Source organism: Dama dama, chromosome 16 (assembly GCF_033118175.1).
Source record: "Dama dama isolate Ldn47 chromosome 16, ASM3311817v1, whole genome shotgun sequence".
Classification (NCBI taxonomy): domain Eukaryota; kingdom Metazoa; phylum Chordata; class Mammalia; order Artiodactyla; family Cervidae; genus Dama; species Dama dama.
This window is the reverse complement of record NC_083696.1, coordinates 35,840,785-35,854,228: the sequence shown is the minus strand read 5'-3', so window position 1 is coordinate 35,854,228 and position 13,444 is coordinate 35,840,785. Positions and strand designations below refer to the sequence as shown.

Below are 13,444 nucleotides of genomic sequence, written 5' to 3'. Positions count from 1 at the left end.
CCATGAAGGAAGTATGCCTTTTTTTTTTAGTGAAAAGTTGGTCCCTTCTCTCATGGAGTTTACTATCTTTTTTTAAATTTTTGGCTGTGTTGGGTCATCGTGGCTTCATGAAGGTTTTCTATAGTTGCGGCGAGCAGGACTACTCTCTAGTTGCAGTGTGCGGGCTTCTCTTTGCGATGGCTTCTCTTGTTGCGGAGCTTGGGCCCTAGGGCGCTCAGGCTTCAGTAGCTGTGCCTGCCTACAGGATTAGTTGCCCCCCAGCATCTGTCTGGAATCTTCTTGAACCGGGGACTGAACCGATGTTCTCTGCATTGGCAGGTGGATTCTCAACCATTGGCCCACCAGGAAAGTCCCTTTCTTCTTTTTTTAAAAGTAGTTTCGGTGGTCCAGTGGCTAAGACTCTGCATTCCCAGTGCAGGGGACTCGGGTTCAATCCCTGGTCAGTGAACTAGATAGATACCACATGCCACAACTAAAGATCCTGTGCGTTACAACTAACACCTGATGCAGCCAAATAAATAAATATTAAAAAAAAAAAAGTAGTTTCATCACACGCATGCATGCTCACTCACTCAGTTGTGTCTGACTCTTTGAGACCCCATGGACTGTAGCCCACCCGGGTTTTCTGTTCATGGGATTCTCCAGGCAAGAACACTGGAGTGGATTGCCATTCCCTTCTCCGGTGGATCTTCCCAACCCAGGGATCGAACCTGGGAGTTTTATCGCATATGTGCACCCGAAGAATATATTGCTGTTTGCTTGTTTTTAATGCTATAATGTACATCACTCTTTATGCCTGCACCCTTTCTCCGTGTCATGACAGGTAGCTCTTGTACCTCACTTTTCACTGATATATTCTATTCTGCCCTATGTAACTGGACTGCAATGTAAGTATGTCCCCTGTTGATGGACATCTGGGGTTTTTCCAGTGTCCCCTGACCTTGTGCCCCTCGTCAGCCAAACCTCTTGAGAGGCCCATTCCGCCTCCCCAGGACCCTGCCTCCTGGCCCTTCCTTCCCCCTTCTTCTGCCCCAGCTCTGTCCACACAGCCTGTTTCCCCAGTCTCTACTTCAACTCTTCTGAGCTCTAGACCACACGAAAGGCATAATCATTTATTGAGCACAGACTCTATGCCAGGTACCATCCTCAGCACTGTACATGTTTTGTTTCATCTAATACTCACATCAACACAAATGGTAGGTATTTTGATAGCATTAGACCAACTTTACAAATGAGAAAACCAAGGCCCAGCACGGCAGAATAACTTGCCCAGGACTACACACCTATTGCCCAAGTCCCATGGGCAACTCAAAGTCGATGTGTCTCCAGTATAAATTATCATCTTCCTCCTCAAACAAATGCCTTTCCCATTCTCCATGTTCAGTGGGGACACCTCCAACACCCCGGGCCCAAGCCAGAAACTGAAAGGCACAGCCCTGGCCCCTGGCCCGTCCTCACCCACTCCTCCCTCCAGTCTGAGTCTAGCCTGAGGCTTTTACCTCCTTGGTGACAGGAGAATCCTTTCTCTTCTCTCCACCCTCCAGTGCTGACCTGGGAGCTGCCCTGCTGCCCCTCCTGGAGCAGCCCCACTCTTCCTTACAGGCCCCAGTCTGCCCCTTTTCCAGCATCCTGCAAACTGCAGCTCAGGTGGGCTTTCTAAACCTCATCTCACCAGGTCCCCAGTTCCAGAAGGAAAACCAGCATCCTCTACCCACCTCCCCCGCCCTCTCTCCTCAAACCCTGAAATTGGGCATCCAGCCCCAGAAAGGACCACCCCCCACCTTTGCTCTGTCTCGTCCTCTAGGGAGCCATCTGTGGCCTCAGCTCAGGACTGAGCTGTGAGCCCCCTCTGAGCCCTGCACGCAGCCCCTTCTTCACCTGTCCCTAGTAGGGGCTGTGCTCCTTGAAGACAGAGACCCAACCTCACCTGCAGAGCCTGTACCCAGGAGGTGCCCAGTGGCTGCTGAAAGGCTAAAAGCGGAAGCAGGGACAGAAGCCATGGGTGTTGCTGCCTTCTGAGTCCCAGAAGCAGGATGATCCTCCCAGCCTGGGATCGGTGGACATGTTCCCTGGAACCTCATGAGACCATTTCCTGTCCCCTGCCTTTTGACAGGATTTTCCTCTCTGCTTCTTCCTTTCCAGCTCTGGGATTCTCCATGGTGGGAGAGCTCTGCCCCCACGAAGAAGGCAGAGCCTGTCTCTTACCTCCTCTCTGTCTGCTTCAGGCATTTTCAAGGGTGGGGTGATTATGCTCCCATGGGTGAAAAAATTGGATCCTTGAAAGGGAGAGATTTTTAAAAACCTTACTTTTTTTGTATAAAGCAAAGATATATGTACAGTACACAAACAGATATGCAGTATATCTGTGGTATTAAAATATCATGTGATTAAGGGGAAAAAAAATCCTAGAAGGCTCCTAAGGAGGGGAGAATAAGGGGAGAAAATGTTGAGGAAACTCTGATCCACATACTGGGACTTTGGCCTGCCTGGTCCAAGGACTGGCCAGGACTGAAGGAGAGTCCAGAGTCTTCTCCCAGGGCAGCTCACGGTTCGTCCAGGGCTGACCCCCACCTGCCAGGTGGAATCCCTCCCCCATGCCATCCCCTCCCTGCCCTGTGCCTGGCAGCCCACCCTTCTGTGTCCAGGGTCGTCTAATTTGGTCCTGTCTTTACTGAGGCCACTGATCGGCCCTTCCACTTGCTCCCCTGGGGGCCACTCAGCTCCCAGGGCCGGCAGGAGTCAGAGGCCACTCAGCTCTGTGCTCAGCCTTGGGCTACAGCATAATCCGGGAGCTCCTGGGAGAACCCAGGAGGTAAGCCCCACCACAGGAGGCCCCCAAGAAGCGGGGTTGCCACTGTGGGACAAGGCTTTCTTTATTGGGGTGGATGTAGGCTCACAAATAGTCTTAGAGGGGCTCTAGGCAGATGGAGTCACTTAGGGGTGGTGCAAGACTGAGGGTCTGTCTTCGGGGTACACAGAGACAGGCGTGAGGGAAGAGACCCCGTACTGGTGAGACACGGTCTTGGGCAACACAGATATTCTGCGGTCTTCAGACATCTTGGGATTCTCCAGGACCTGGGGCTCCTGTCGTTTGTTGAAACCGATGAAGATCGCGTACATCATGGCCGCGCAGTAGGCACCCAGGGGTGGTGCCACCACCGGCACCCACCACCAGTCCCTGGCGCTGCAGGCAGAAGGCAGAGGCCTGCTTAGGGGCCCAGCACCCAGCATGGCACCTGCGTCTACCTCAGGCCACGATGCGGGGACGGGTGGCGGGGGCTGGAGAGTAGAGAAGGAAGCCCCATCCTAGCCCAGGAGTCGGCCCTGAGCCTGGGGCACTGATTAGCTTCAGCCTGATCCAGGGACAGCAGCGGGTCTGGGGCAGGGCTGACGTTCAGTCCAGGAGCAGGGTCTGAAGGAAGGTCAGGACCCATTCCTGCCTCCCAGGCTGCTGCCTGGAGGGGGCGGATCTGCAGGACGCTCCTGGGCTGTTCCACCCTCTGCATGCAGGGAACCCACAGGAAACTCCCAGGAGTGGGCTGGACCACGCAGTACCTGAAGACCTGTGAGCCCCAGCCAGCGAGGAAGGTGAAGAAGCGGGGAGGCAGGTCCCGGGATGGGTTGATGGCATATCCCGAGTTCATGCCCAGGGATACTCCGATGATGACAACGAGGATGCCGATCACAATGGCCTCCGTCCCCGCTAGCGTTGGGTTGTTCCCCTTCTCTGTGATGGCTAAGAGACACAGCTGAAGCATCCCAGTCACCACCACCTGGGGAGAGGCACCGTGGCAGCACCTGGGGCCCCCGGCCAAGCCCAAGGGCCTCAGCAGCGCCCCCAGCCCCCACCCCTGGCAGAGCCATGACTCTGTATTGTCCCATCCAGGGTTCTTGCCCGCTCCACCACAGGGGGCTGCCTGCTGGCCCCTTCTTGAGTGGAGGAGGGCCCGAGGAGGGCCACCCGCGCCTGGACCACTGACCTCATCCAGGAAGCCCCTCCACAATGTCATGTGGTCAGGAAGGTAGGTGGCAAAAATGTTAGCAGTGGCTGTGGGGCCAGTCACCGTCAGCTTTCCCCCCGAGAAGTCGATAATAGCGGCTGTGGGAATACAGACTGAGTGTGAACCTGCCACCCCCCGCCCCCGACCGAACCCCGCCGCTGTCCCAGAGATGAGGCGGTAGGATGGAGCGCAGGGAGCGCCTCCGAGACTCTTCTATCCCAGCGTTTTCACAGGCGAGGACGCGCCCGGAGCTGCCCACATTTCAGGGGAGGAGGACGAGGCCAGAGGTGGGCCGCCCGGGGCAGGACACTCACTGTAGAAGAGGCCGTAGATGGTGGCCGCCGCCATGAAGGAGCCGAGGAACTGACCCAGAACGTACACGGGAAACCTCCTCCAGGACATGCGGCCTAGCGCACAGCTGGTGAAGGTCAAGGCCGCGTTCATGTGGGCCCCTGCAGGGACGGCCCAGGGTGTCGGCAAAGAAACAAACAGCAATCAGTAACACCGAGAGCAACGGCAACAGCGATGAGAATGGCGAGCGTCTGTGAAGGGGGCTCGCTCCGTCCTCACAGGGACCCTGCGAGGCAGAAACCACTGTCTCCATCTCCCCATGAAGCAAAGCAATGGGTGGAGAGTTCAGTCGCTTGCCTGAGAGAACCCAGCTTGTAAAAATGGTGGGTCAAGGGGGCTCGTGAAGTGTCTGGGCAGAGGAAGGTGGCCCGTGAGGGCAAGGCACCAGCTGACTTGGAGAAGGGGCTGGCTGGAAGGGGGCCGGAGGAGCCCACGGGGGACACCTGGCCGGGCTTGTCGGTTGGGGCCCGGTCTACTCACCAGAGATGTTCCCCGCCATGTACACTCCCATGGTGACTCCGAAGCCAAAGCCCAAATTGACACCGAGGTAGCTCCCCATTTTACCTCCTAGCACCATGTGGGCCACGGAGCCGAGGCCAAACACCTGTGGGAGAGAGCCTCTGAGGGGGCCGCCCACCCAGGCAGCCCAGCCTCAGCTGGGGCTCCACGCCTCCACGCGCTAGGTCTCCCTGGCATTGCCCTTGGGTACCCCCTTCTGCCGTGCCCTCCTCCTCCAGAGACATGCCTCCTCATGACCTCGTCCCGTTGCCCCCGCCAAGGCCTGTCACAACTGACCAGTGGGAGCTGGAAGCATGCTAGAGAAGGAGTCGGGTGAGGAGGGAGAGTCAGGCTCCCACGGACCTTGCCCGGTGCCTAGACTCCAAGTCCATCTGAAGTGCTTCCAGGAGGACAGGGCTGGTGTGGATTGGACCCGTCAGAGCTTCTCGCTCATCAGCGAAGTCCAAAGGAAATTTCTTCAGGGACTCAGCAGACTTCCTTCTGGGCTCTGTCAGGACCCACCGCCAACCCTCACCACCTCCACACGCATCAGCCCTGGAAGCCCACCCTCAGGCATCACCTCTGAACTTCTCACCCATCCCCAACCACCAGGTCTCATCAGATGAGTCTCCCCACTGAGCCCCTTCTCAGGGAGGTTAGAGACCTAAAAGGAGGCCCTTACTCAACCTCCCCCTAGCCACTAACACCCCCCTCCCACTGCGTCTGTACTGCCTTCCCCTCCAGCTCTGGCTCCTGTGCCCTCCTCTGTCTCCTTCTGCAGAGGCCTTCCTCCCTCTTGCCTGTATCTTCTACCCTGCCCTTGATGGGCTCCCACAGACTTGGGTCTCCTCCTTCCTTAAAGTAGAGCTTCCAGCTCATCCCGGCCTCCCTGTCCAGCTGTGGACTCCTGGATGCCTCCTCCCATGTCAGTCAGGCTCCAGGAAGGACCCGCTCAGCTTCAGTTTAGTTGCTAAGTCGTGTCCAATCTTTGCAACCCTGTCGACTGCAGCCACAAGGCCTCCCTGGCCTTCACCATCTCCCGGAGTTGACTCATACTCACATCCATTGAGTCGGTGATGCCATCCAACCATCTCAGGTGCTTTGCCCCTTCCCCTGTCCCCCTCCCAGTCTGGCTTCTGCATCCCGCGTCACAGACACCAGTTCCCTTGTCCGAGGGCTCCAGCCTCTGGATTTCCCGGTGGTCCCTTCAGGCATCGTCTCACTTGACTGTGCTGACTTTCACTCTCCTCACCGCTCTGCTTCCAGAAGGACCTCCTCGTTGGCTTCCCCGACATGTCTCTCTCCTGGTTCCCCTCTTTTCTCTGTAGCCTTTCCCTCTCCACAGTTCCTTCCCACATTCTTCTTCTTTCACCTGCCTCATAAATACAGATGATCCCTGTGTTCTATCCCTGGCCTTTTTCATAACTCACCTCAGTCACTCCTGGGTTTCCTTACCAGCTTCAGATATGCCTGATGGGAACTAATTCCCAAAATCTGCACTTGGGAGCCAGAACTCTTTTTCCAAATACCTCCGAGAAGTCTCCAGGGTGTTCCACAGGCACCTCCAGCTCTAAAGCTCACCATCTCTCAGAAAATGTGATCTTCATTCCATGTTCCCCCATCCCAGTTGGCCAAGACAGAAACTTGTATGTGCTCCATCGCACACTATCAACTCTGGTTATATTCTCCCCAGATCTTACCCAGTCTCCTTGCAGCCAGAGTGACCTAACACAAAAATCTGAACATGTCTGTCTACCTTTGGTCCAAACATTCCTGGCTCCCTTCCATTTCTAGGATAAAGTCCAAACTCAGTAAGTCACCATCTAAGATCCTTGATTTTCATGCCTTCTGCCTCTCAGTTTCATATCGGGTCTAGTATTCTCTATGTTGAAGACTAGTGTTACCAATAATAGCATTATATGTGTGCTCAGTCACTCAGTGATGTCCGATTCTTTGCGACCCCATGGACCATAGCCTGCCAGGCTCCTCTGTCCATGGAATTTTTCAGGCAAAAATACTGGAGCAAGTTGCCATTTCCTCCTCCAGGGGATCTTCCCTATCCAGGGATTGAATATGCATCTCTTGTGCCTCTTGCATTGGCAGGCAGATTCTTTACCACTGTGCCACCTGGGAAGTCAAATAACATTACTACTATTAAAAATAATAAGCATTTGGGCTTTCTTGGCTGTCCAGTGGTTAAGACTCCACACTTCCATTGCAGTGGGTGTGGGTTTCATCCTTGGTCAGAGAACTAAGGTCCCACATGTCACATGGTGGGCCAAAAATAAAGAAAAAAAGAATAATAACTATTTATTGAGCACTCACTATGTGCCAGGCACTGGTAAGCAAGTTCTACCTCTCACCTCCTTTAACCCTTAAACCTGTTTACTCATTAGGTATTATTATTCTCCCCATTTGACAGATGGGAAACCAGAGGTTTAGAGAAGTTGAGTGGCTTGTCTCAAATATACATCTTGGGGCTTCCCTGGTGGTCTAGTGGTTAGGAATCCACCTGCCAATGCAGGGGACAGGGGTTCGGTCCCTGGGTTGGGAATATCCCACATGCTGCAGAGCAACTAAGCCCGTGTGCGACAGCTACTGAGCCCACACACAGCAACTACCAAAGCCCATGTGCCCTAGAGTCTGCTCCACAACGAGAACACATTGCTTGCCTCAACAAGACAAAGCAGTGAGGATTCAGCGCGCCAAAAATAATAAATAAATAAATAAATCTCTTAGAAACAAAATAAAACCAAAAAAAGACAAAGTGCACATCTCGCACACGGTAAGCCAGTTTCGAATCTAGGCAGTTGCCTGTGCCAGTCTCGGAGGAAACAACTGGACTGCTCCCTTCATGCCTGCTTTCCCATGCCTCGGTGCTTTGCATAGGTCACACCCTCCCTCTGGAATACCTGATCCTAGATCCTGAAAAGCTGATACTCTACTTTAAGGCCACATTCAGATGGCATCTCCTCTGAATACTCCATGTTTTGGATGTGTTGTCTTTGAGAGACCTCTAGATGTCCAGACCGCTGGAAATCAGAGTCTAGATCTATCATCCAATATGATGGCTATGAGCCACACTTGGTTATTATGTACTCGAACTGAGATCTATAAGTGTAAGGTACATAGCAGATTTCAAAGGCTTAGGAGGAAAAAGAAAATGTAAATCTTAAATAACTGTATATTGATTACATGTTGAATTGGTACCATTATGAACATGTGGGTTAAATACAGTAACTATTAAAACTAATTTCACCTGTCACTTTTTACCTTTTTAATGTGGCTACTAGAAAAATTTTACATTACATATGTGGCTCATATTGTATTTCCCTTGAAGAGTTCTGGAGTTTGTGAAAAAAGAAATACCTGAAGTATTGTGGACGTGAGTTGAAGCCATGAGGGAGGGTATGAAGACCCCTGGGAGAGGGTGAACCAAGGGCTGAACGTCAGCCCTCAGGGTGGGCGTTAGAAACCCCAGCCAGAGCTGCCGTTGAAATGGAAGAACAAGACTTCCCTGGTGGCACAGTGGATAGGAATCCATCTGCCAATGCAGGGGACAGGGGCTTGATCCCTGGTCCAGGAAGATTCCACATGCCTTGGGGCAACTAAGCCCGTGCCCCACAGCTACTGAGCCCATTTGCTGCAGTTACTGAAATCCAAGCGCCTAGAGCCCAGAATGTGCAACAAGAGAAGTCTCCGCAATGAGAAGCCTGTTCACAGCTAGAGAAAGCCCACACACAGCAACAAAGACCCAGCAAAACAAAAATTAATAAATTAAAAAAAAAAATAAAGAAATGGAAGAACAAAGAGATAATGTGCCCTGTACCCCAGAGAGAAGCAGTTTCCCAAGGAGGGTATGGCCCACATGATCACGTGCTGTCTCTGGGTCAAGCGTGAGAAGGCCTGGAAAGCACCCCATTGGATGTGACAACCCTGGGTTCTTGAGTAGGTGGGGAACACTGTCTCATCAGGGCGTGGGGTCAGAAGTCAGGTCCAGAGAGCGGGAGGGGAGGAGGTGGTGAGGAAGAGTTGAAAGGACCAGTGGAGACATCTCGTTGAGAACTTGCCTGAGAAGGGAAGGGGACCAAGTGTGATAAATGAAGGGCCTCGCAGAGAGAAGGGAGGAGTGTCCTCTGTTCTGCTGTTTTAGGGAGGGAGTCTTGAGTGTGCTAAGGTCGAGAGAGGGAGGGGCTGGAGATACAGAAGAGAGAAAAGAAGAAGCCAAGTGCCTGAGGAGCCTGGGGTGGGGAGATGAATAGGAGTGGAGGCTCCTGCCTGGGGGAGGGGAGGTCTGATGGGTGAGGAGCCAGACACACCTGGGACGGAGGTGGCACACCTGGCCGTCTCTGTCAGCCTGGAGACCAAGCCATTTGCTGATGAAAAGTGGCCAGTGAGCACATTAGATTCGGGACAGTGTGAGAACCAGTACACTAGCCTGGATAGGGGAGGGGAGAGGCCGCTGAGCAGGGCCTGCTGGGTCCCGCAGGGGCCCCAGGACAGGTGCAGGGGAGCCCAGACACAGGCCGGCTTAGGGCCAAGGGTGGGGTGAGGAGGATAGGACAGGGGCAGAGGGGGCATGGGGGTGGGGAGCGAGACCAGGCCAGGTTGACAGATTCGGGGTAGAGATGCTGGGACTGGAGCAGGCATGGAGGGTTTGAAGAGCAAGGTCCCCATTTCCAAGCAGGAGCTCAAAACCGTTTACTAAAAACAATGAATGAGTGAATAAACCCCATGTGTGTCAAGGTTGCCGACCGGCAGTCCCTGGACCTCGTCTGTTCAGCACACGTTTTGTTTGATTAACTTGGTTTTGATGCACAGAAGGTTCAGCTTCTCCTGCAAAATCAGAATCTCTGTCAAAGCAGCCTGTATTCCAGGTGATGTGGCGACAGCCAGCCAGAGTGGCGGCAGCCACGTCCTCACGCGGGTCAGCACTCCACCGTTAGCCAGTCCCCACCCGCCTCGGTGACTCTCTCAGGCCCCGACAACGTGAGTTTTGCAGGCCCTGCCCTATTGCTCACAACCCCAGCTGGGTTTCCAGGGCACAGATAGCCCAGCTCCTCCCCTCCCTGGCCAGTGAATGTGGCCCAGCCTGTCCAGGTGCCTCCAATAGCCACAGGCCCAGCTTGGAGGACAACACCCCCAGAGGCTAAAGAGTGGAACGGAGTGGAACAGTCTGCTTCCTTCATGTTGCTGCAATAAATGGGGCCCAAGGTCACTCGAGCTTTTCTGGCGAAACCTTCATGCTGATGACTCATTGAGCTTCCTATCACCTGAGAAAGCCCCCACTTCTTGGCACAGGCCTGACACCTAAAAATAACAACACAATGTCCCCTGTGAGCTTAAATCTCACAAAGTTCTTTTACACTTTCCTTCCCTTCATTCCTCATGGCAACTGAGTAGCAAATGTTTCTGCTCCCAGGGAAAACCAAGACCTGGAGAGGGGTCTTAAACTTTCCAAAGCCTGGACCTGAGGGCCTTCCCTCGGCTGGGAGAGAGTTAGAAATCCAGCTAAGGTAAGGAACAGAGTGTGGAGATCAAGGGTCAAGGCCAGGATATTAGGCTAGACTGGATTTAATCTTAAAATGTGACCTTGGACAAGCGACTCTGTCTCACAAAGCCTCGGTTTCCCCATCTGTGAAATGGGGATAGTAATAGCATCGCCCTTATAGGACTTTATGAGGATTTGGGAAGAAGCTGCACAGGAGGGCCTAGCATTATAATGCCTGGTATGCAGTAGGTGCTCAATAACAACCTCAATAAAGGGAGGAGAACCGCCAACATGGGCAGTGGGCAGGCAGGAATGCATGTGGGTGGGGCCTGCTGTCCCTAGGAGCTCTCCCAGGAGGCACCCTCCCACCTCCGCAGTGCCAAGGTCTAACAACCCTCATGGGGCTGGAATGTCTTGTCAGCAATTAATTACTTTGCCCTGGATTAAGGAAGAGGGGGTCCAGATGCTGTCTTCACGGCCCAGGAGGGCAGATAATGGAGGAGAGGGAGACGGCGAGAGGCAGGGAGGGGAGGGCAGCTGAGAGTTTGTCAGCTTGAGAATCAGCCAACGCATGTGAGCCACATGCGTGCTGAGTGTCCGGCTCCAAACCTTCTTCACACAAGTCAGCCAGCTCAATATTAGCATCGCACTCACCAGTGAGAAAGCTCAAGTTCTGAACAGTTAAGATATTTATGTAAGATCATACAGCTAGAAGACAGCAGAGCCAGCATTCAGACCCAGCTCCAAAGCCCATGGAGGCCCAGTTTCACACTGTTAATAATGTCTGGGGCCAGATCGGATATCAAGCCAGTCGATCCTAAAGGAAATCAACCCTGAATGTTCATGGGAAGGACTGATGCTGAAGCTGAAACTCCAGTATTTTGGCCCCCTGATGAGAAGAGCTGACTCACTGGAAGCGACCCTAATGCTGGGAATGAGCGTGTGGAAGGAGGAGAAAGGGGCGACAGAAGATGAGATGGTTGGATGGCATCACTGATGCAATGGACATGGGTTTGAGCAAACTCTGGGAGATGGTGAAGGCCAGGGAAACCTGGTATGCTGCAGTCCATGGGTCGCGACCAAACAACAACAATAATGTCTAAGAAGACAAGCTCTGAACACAGAGAGACCTGCCCAAGGCCAGCTGATGACTCAGTGGCAGAATGATCAGGATAAGAACCCAGGTGTCCAGAGTCCCCTGGGCAACGTGGGTCCCCCGTCTCTCCGACACTGTGACTCAGTGCACAGACACTCACATTTACACACACACTCATCCTGTCACCTCCCCCCACCGCCACCTCTGTTGTGCCCCCGAAGCCATTGTTCCCCTCCCCAGAGGCTAACCCTCCTTGTCACAGACCCGGGTCTTCATAAGGTACAAACAAGAGTGGCCACAGCTTCAGGCAGAGGCTGGATGGGTGAGTGGCTGGGCTGAGACAGGACAGGGGGTGCCCAAGAAACCCCACATCCCACTTGCATCTGGACTCTCCCCTGTGGTCCCCTTAGAGAGCCCTCCCCAGGTCCCCCAGGACCTCCCAGGTTGCCACACCCTACAGGAAGCTGTCGGCTCTCACTACTCCGGGCTGTCCACAGCCCCCCTCACTGTGGACTGCTCCCCCTTCTTCTGTGACCTGGCCTCCCCCTACCTTCTCCTCTCACCCCGCTGGGCACCCATTCCCTTCTGTGTGCGCCTCTTCATTCTTCAGGCTCTGTCCTCAACTCAGTTCCTTTTTCTTTCCATGCGTTCTCATCGTACACATTTTATAACCACTATTCATGTTCTGATGAAGTCTAACTGTTTACGTCAGCCCAGACCACATTGCAGAGTTCCAGGCCTCTATACCCAGCCACCCCCACCCCCAGCAGCTCACCTGATCTCAGGAAAGCCGGCCTCAGGCTGAAATGGCCCCCTCAGCACTTACCCCACACCTGTTGCTCGCCGTCTCCTTTGTCCGTCTGTCCGTCTTCTCTAACTCCCCCGGATGTGTGCTTTCTTCTCCACCCCTGGACCAGGCTGACCCTGGACTGATCCCTGGACCTCTCTCTCTGTCCTAGGCCATCCCAACAGCTTCTTCTTGGGCTCCCCTCTCGCCAGCATTGCCCACTCTGCTTAGGCTCCACACGGAGCCCAGAATTTCTTCCTAAAACCCACATCTGGCCATATCACTCCCCTCCTGGAAAGCCTTCAGTGTCTCCCCATCACCCTCAGGATTAATTCTCAGAGCCTCCACATCCTCTCCAATCTCTTTACTGTTTCCCTTCTCCTCACTCCCAGTCATGCCCACAATGCGCTCCCCCCCCCACCTGTAACTCAGGATTTCATTTCGCCCCGCATATTGTGAGCCCCTTCTCTCCCAAAAAGACTTGGTGAGAAAGACAAGCCCTTGTTTTCCTATACTTCTCCCTCAGAGGCTGGGGAAGGGACAGTGTGACCCAGGGGCCAGACGTGGGGAGCGGGCCATGGGTTGCCCTTACAGAGCCCCACCTTTCTGAGGCCCCACTTCCCTGAGATCCCTTCCTCAGAGTCTGCTCACCCTGCAACCCCCGCCCACTCACCATCATGACAAATGTGCTGATGAACTCCGCCAGGAACTCTCGAACTAACTTGCTCTGCCATATGACTTGCACCTTTGCTGTAGGTTTCGAGAACATCTTGGACACGCGGGCGGACCTGAAGCAGCAGCCGGAGGAGCCCATGGGCAGAAATGAGATCAGGTGCACTTATTGTCACGGCTGAGTTAATGGGTAACTCAGTGGCCTCTCCACACAAGCCTGCTCTTGCCCAGGGCAGCTGGTACCTCGGGGGTCAGAGGCACATGAGAGCCCAGGGGCGTGAGGAGGGCATGGGGTTGGACAGCCAGGTCATGCCCCTCTTCCTCCTGCCAGAGACTGGACCATTGGACCATTGGGAAGGTGCACCCATGAGGTGAGGGTGCAAAGGGGGCAGATGGGGGGCCTGTAAGTGCTGTCTGTGGCGCCAAAGAGCCTTGGGGGAGAAGCAGGTGGGAGAGAGCCGGCGGGAGAGTAGAGCTCAGCTGTCTGCCTGCCTGCCTGCCTGTCTGCCTGTCTGTCTGCCTGTTTGCTGGGGCCAGAGCTCTGGGGA

At 54.2% G+C, this 13,444-nt stretch overlaps 1 protein-coding gene across 3 annotated transcripts; it reads right to left on the bottom strand.

Annotated features, from left to right (window-relative positions):
- Positions 1 to 2,857: 2,857 nt before the first annotated feature.
- On the bottom strand, positions 2,858 to 13,053 carry AQP7 (aquaporin 7). 3 transcript variants are annotated; one of them, XM_061163821.1, is made up of 7 exons: positions 12,898 to 13,009; positions 5,214 to 5,358; positions 4,833 to 4,956; positions 4,316 to 4,453; positions 3,981 to 4,099; positions 3,556 to 3,773; positions 2,858 to 3,184 (listed from the first exon to the last, which is right to left on the bottom strand). In XM_061163821.1, exons 3-7 carry the CDS (start codon positions 4,927 to 4,929, stop codon positions 2,935 to 2,937), a joined length of 822 nt encoding a protein of 273 aa, XP_061019804.1. In that variant the 5' UTR covers positions 4,930 to 4,956; positions 5,214 to 5,358; positions 12,898 to 13,009; the 3' UTR covers positions 2,858 to 2,934. The 3 variants fall into 3 exon arrangements, with proteins under 3 accessions (XP_061019804.1, XP_061019802.1, XP_061019803.1); XM_061163819.1 differs by lacking the exon at positions 5,214 to 5,358 and having other exon boundaries at positions 12,898 to 13,053; XM_061163820.1 differs by lacking the exons at positions 5,214 to 5,358; positions 12,898 to 13,009 and adding an exon at positions 12,264 to 12,638.
- Positions 13,054 to 13,444: the final 391 nt, after the last annotated feature.